Source organism: Tupaia chinensis, unplaced genomic scaffold (genome assembly GCF_000334495.1).
Source record: "Tupaia chinensis unplaced genomic scaffold, TupChi_1.0 Scaffold143584_1, whole genome shotgun sequence".
Classification (NCBI taxonomy): domain Eukaryota; kingdom Metazoa; phylum Chordata; class Mammalia; order Scandentia; family Tupaiidae; genus Tupaia; species Tupaia belangeri.
In genome coordinates, this window is record NW_006203430.1 from 7,573,940 (window position 1) to 7,579,528 (window position 5,589).

General features: G+C 39.4%; 1 protein-coding gene across 7 annotated transcripts in view; it reads left to right on the forward strand.

Moving 5' to 3' along the window:
- CEP192 (centrosomal protein 192) overlaps positions 1-5,589 on the forward strand; it is a 134,611-nt gene that overhangs the window by 35,388 nt on the left and 93,634 nt on the right. For 6 of the 7 annotated variants that reach the window (XR_001369462.2, XM_014582361.2, XM_014582363.2 and 3 more), the window contains 2 exons: positions 2,343-2,407; positions 3,871-4,080. Coding sequence is in view for 6 of the 7 variants with exons in the window: in XM_014582361.2 (XP_014437847.1) it covers positions 2,343-2,407; positions 3,871-4,080 (275 nt within the window). In the remaining variant the exon portion in view is untranslated. The remainder of the gene's footprint in view (positions 1-2,342; positions 2,408-3,870; positions 4,081-5,589) is intronic. The other variant, XM_014582365.2, reaches the window with a different exon arrangement.

Here is a 5,589-nt window from a genome sequence, read left to right on the forward strand (position 1 = left end):
TCTTTCCTGTCTCGGGTGAGGGCCACCACCCTATAGCAAAAACCTCAAAAAAAAAAAAAAAAAAAAGAATTGCATGTAGATTTTTTTTTAAGAATTATTTAACTATTTTCCAGTGGGAGTAGACAGAGAGAGAGGAAGGGAAAGTGAGAAAGCAAGCCACCAAGTATAGGACTTGAATTGCGGTTGGCCATATGGGAGTCCAACCCCATTAACCACCATGCCACTGCTAGCCCTGAGTAGAGGCTTGTTAAAAAAAAAAAAAAATTGAAGTTCTGCTTTCTTTCTCTTTGTTTTTTTGGAGAGGTTTTCACTATAGGGCATGTGCTCACACTAGAAAGACAGAGATAGACAGAGACAGAAAGCAAGCAATCACCCCCTACGGGGAGGGGAGGTGGCCATACCACATTGCCTTCTTCATTCTCCTCTTGGGATTTTGGGCACACATACACACACACCCACTGTAAGTTCTAAGCTGCCAGGTCTCCAACTCAAATTGTGGTCGACTGTGGGAGTCCAGTGACATAACCAGTATGCCATCTGCTGGTCCTGTGTAGATTTTTTTTTTTTTAACTGAAAAGTCCCTTGAAGATCAGGGGAAAAGTACTTAGTATAACAAATAGTGTCTTTAGCTATCTATCCAATGATTTAAAAGCCATGTGGCATTTAACCTTTTTTTTTTTTTTTAATTTTTATTTTAGGTTTTTGCCATAGAGTGCATGCTCTACCCAGAGAGAGATAGAGACAGTGCGAAATCACTCCCTGGGGTGGTCTGTACTGCAATCCCTTCTCCTCTATTCTCCTCCTGGGATTTTGGGCATGCATGCACATGTGCTGGCATGAATTTCTGCCTACCAGGTCTGGGACTTGAACTGTGGTCAGCAATGTGGGAGTCCAGGTGCTTTAACCACTATGCCAACTGCAAGCTCTGATATTTAACTCTTGGAAATAAACTGAATTTCCTACTTCCACTCTCTTGGCTGTTAGATTTGGTTGGTGGTTGCTCTCACATTTTAGGGCAATGCTTTTTAACTTTTTCTGAGTCATAGATTCCACAGAGAAACGTGTATGTGGAATGTAATGCGTTAGCAATGTGTTTATATTAGTGATCATTTCACAAGGTAAAGAGCTAGCACTGTTCTGACAAGATCCTGAGCTGTCTTTCGTGCTGTACTTTTCCTGACTTAGAATTACTTCCCTGTGTGCATTCTTTTCATCTCAGATTACGTAGGTGAGATTCTCTGGGTTTCCAAAAGGGTAGTTTGGATCTGTTTAGTCCCTGATGGGTACTTGAGAGTTGGGAACATCTGTTGTTGGGGCCATAAGTAGATTGTCCCTTCTGGGTTGTCCTTCATTCTTCCCCTTTCCACAGTACTGGGCAGAGGCCTAGAGTGGACCTCAGATGGGCAGTCCAGAGTCTAGCCTAAAGACTTGCTTTAGCCAACATGTTTCAAATTCTTTGTAATTCTGATACCTTAAACAGGTCCTAGTTTGCCTATCCAGCCACTCCCTCTTGTGTTGTACCTGGCCCTCATCTCTTATTTACCTCTAGCCTTCCAGGCATTTCAGTTTGTGGCTTCAGGCCTAGGTATGAAAGTATGTGGGTAGGTTACCTTTCTGTTCCCTGCTCAGATCCTTCTGCCTTAGCTTCCTGAGCAACTAAACCACAGGCACACCACTACACCCAGCTCTTTAAAACAGTGTCTTGCTGTGTGGCCTGGGCCAGCCTCGTTCATGATCTTGATCTGTGTCACAGGGATTGTAGGCACAAGCCACTGTACCCACCCAGGCTGGAAGTTGAACCAGCCTCCCCTGTCCCAGCCTGCAGAGCAGTTTCTGGTAGCATGTACTACGATGGCTAGGCCACCCAGTAGGAACTTGGATGGCAGGCTTCTGTCCCTGTTTCCCCAGACTGAGCTTTCCTGGGACATGAGACTTTCTCACACTTGAGTATTTCTGGACAAACAAGTGCTTGGTCACCCTAAAACACATCTTTGTGATGAGCTTAAAGGGACTTCTCAGCCTGATGGTTCCAAATGAAATTCCAGAGGTCCTTAAAGTTGTGTAGCTAAACTCAGTTGTGCCAAGCTCTTAACTAAAATTAATTTAATTAAAACATTTAGGTTATAAAGCTCCTTTAGTAAATTAAGGTAAGTTGGTAAGTGATAACACGCATTTGACCATGTGGGATCCAGGTGGATCATTATACCACCAGCTGACCCTTCCATACTTCTAAAACTGATTTCCCTGCATTTTAATTTTCTAAACCAGGAAGATGTATTTCTGTGCTAGTGTTTACTTAGGCATTAATATAATATAATTGCATAAACTTATTCTTTTTTAAGCTGAAGCATTGGATTTGATTGCACAAGATGAAGAAGAATTTAATAAAGAACATCGATTCATACAGGTTTGTAATTATTTGGTTTAACCAAAGTTTAAAATTTTTCATGTATTTATGTAAATATAGGTAAAATGGTCACTTCCTTCTGATTAGACATATAGCTACTACAGAATTATTATTTTTTTTAGTTTTAGAGAACTTTACCTAAGAAAAATATTTTAGATTTGGACAACTGACTTTTTCCTAGGTTTAGTTTCTTAAGTTATCTAAATCTAAGAAAAGTATTCTGGATTTAGACAACTTGCCTTTTTCCTCATATTCTAAATTATTAATATTGACATGCTGAAATTAATATTGACATGCTAAATTACTAATATTGACATGCTGAAATGTATCAGTTTACTTAAAATTGCTTTATTAGCATTCATGGGTACTTTTAGGTTTTTTTTAAGACTTATTTTGTTTACCTTCAATTATTATTATTATTATTATTATTATTTTTAGACCAGAGACAGGGAGAGAAAGAGAAGAGAAAGTGAGAAAGCAAGCCACCAGTTGTGGGATTCAAACCACATTCTGCTGTGTGGGAGTCCAGTGCCAACTGGACTAAGTACCAAGCCACCTGCTGGCCCTGGGTACTTTTAATTTTTAAAATATTTTAAAAAATGAAGAAATCTGGGGCAATAGCAGGTAGCATGGTAGCTGAGGTGCTAGACTCCTACACGATTGACCACAGTTCAAGTCCTAGACCTGGGGGCTTGCATTCCCTCTCTTCGTCTTTCTCTCTCTAGTAAGCATATGTGCCCTGTGGAAAATTCAAAAATAAGAGACCCTCAGATGGCGTAATGGTTATGTTGCTGGACTCTCATGTGGTTGACCATGGTTTGAGTTCCACTCCCAGCGGCTTAAGACTCATGCCTGGTGTGTGTGCGTGTGTGCCCAAAATCCCAAGAGCAGAATGGAGGAGAAGGAATTGTGGCGTGGTGTGGCCATCTCTCCTGGGGGGTGATTTCTCACTTTCTTTCTCGGTCAACTGCATGTCCCCCATAGCAAAAATCTCTCTCTAAAAGATTAAATTAAAAATAATAATAATGATAACTAAAATTAAATAAATATTTTTTTAAAATGAAGAAATCTTGTTTTTGTTAATTTTATTTATTTCTCTCATGAGAGAGGAAGACAGAGAGAAAGAGACAGGCACCCCCAACAAGGTCTTCAGGCTGCTATTTCACCCCAACTCAACCAATCAGGATCATGGGCATAGATACAGACCTAACATGCATAAGGAGACTTTAGAATGCGCCCCTAGGACCTTCCTGCATGGCCCTAAGTATTCAAAAATGAGTTTCTTTTCTTTTGGACTTGACTTCTTTAGTAGCTGCTTAAGCTTGAATTAGTCCACATTTTTTTTGTCCAATTTTTAAAAAAGTAAATTTTAGATTTTCCTAAATCTTTTAGTTTCATGTATAAGAAGAACAGAAAGAGGACTTGATATATTTGAAAAAATGAAACAATACCTTTCTTCCTAGGAAGAAAACATAGATGCTCAGAACACTTCAGTTGCAATAGGGGATACGTCTTGGGGAGCTTCATTTAATTACAATCTGTTGAGGAAATCACTTAGCACATCAGATTTGGATAAAGATGATGCCAGTTATTTGCGTCTGTCTTTAGGAGAGTTCTTTGCCCAAAGATCTGAAGCTCTTGGTTCCCTTGGTGGTGGTCACAATGTGAAAAGAGTAAGTATGAAATGTGCTCGAAGTGACCGAAGTCACCAGATTTTATGTTTTGAACATTATGATTGTATAACTAGAGTATAGTAACTTTAAAACAAAGTCAGGAAAAGGACATGATGAAATAGTGGTAGAAATCTTAGCTTTTTAGTTAGTCACATCCTGACTCCCACAATAACTTTCGCTTTGAAACTAATTTTATGACACTGAACAATTTATCTCTTGTGTGCTTTAATTTTCCCATTTCTAAAATGAGATACTATTTTATAGGATTTCATGAAATTTAAATGTGATGGTGCATGTAAAACATTTAGCACCAATCCTAACATGTTGTAAGTATTTGACACTTACTGCTATTTTATATCATTGGTTGGTGGAAAGAATTTTAAAATTTATCTTTTTAACCTGTTGTCTAAAAAGATGTTTTGAAATACAGGAGTGTTTTGATTCAATAAAAAAAAAAATGCAAGTGATTCTGATAGTGGAAAGTACTGCAAAGAATAAATGAGAAGGAGCTTTTTTGGCTCTTAGCATAACAGCTGATGGGATGACATTGAGTCGGCACCTAAATAATGAAAAGGAAGCAGCTGTCCAAAGATGTGAGAATGAATGTTTCCAGACTGTGTGATGGCCGGAGTAGGAGCTGGATCTGCATATTGGAGAAACAGAAAGTAGACAGATCAAATGTGAGGGGCTGGGGCGAGGGTGGATAGGATGGCATAATGATAGATTACAAGGACCAGGTTGTGAGGGGTAGGGGCACTTATAGGAGCTGATTTTCCTGCCTGGATTGGTGGAGATTTTTAAGATTGTAAGTGAAATTAAAGTAACTGAATTTTTTATGAAACAGACTCAGGAAGCCCTAGGCCAAGGAAAACAGATCTATCATTTGGAATTTTCATTTTGGTATTAGTTAACAAAATTTTTTTGTTTTGTTTTTTTTGGAGAGGTTTTTGCTATAGGGTGTGTGTGCTCACCAGAAAGACAGAGAGAGACAGAGAGATATAAAAAGCAAGAAGCATCTAGGGAGCATGCCCTCACCAGACAGACCGAGCCCCCCCCCCTCCCCCCCCCCCCCCCCGCCAGGGGGGATGGCCACGCTGCAATCCCTTCTCCTCCATTCTCCTCTTGGGATCTTGGGTACGCATGCACACGTACCCAGGGTGAGTTTAAGCCACTGGGTCCGGGACTCGAACCGCGGTCGACTACATGGGAGTTCAGCAACATAGCCATACACTAACTGCTGGTCCCAAGTTAATGAAATTTTACTAGCATTTTGGTTCAAAGGAAGAAATTCCCAGGTGAAGATCCATAAAAAAAATTGAGTTCATTTAATGAATTTAGATTTTAGGTTTATCATTGAAGGTTGTGTCAAGGCAAGTGGGAATTCCCTGCTCTTTAGGAAACTTAGGATTGTAAAAGTTCCTGAAACTTTATGTGAGTCAGTAGGAACATAGCTAATCTTTTCTTCTTTTTTAAGAATTATTTTATTTTACTTTATTTATTTTAATTTGG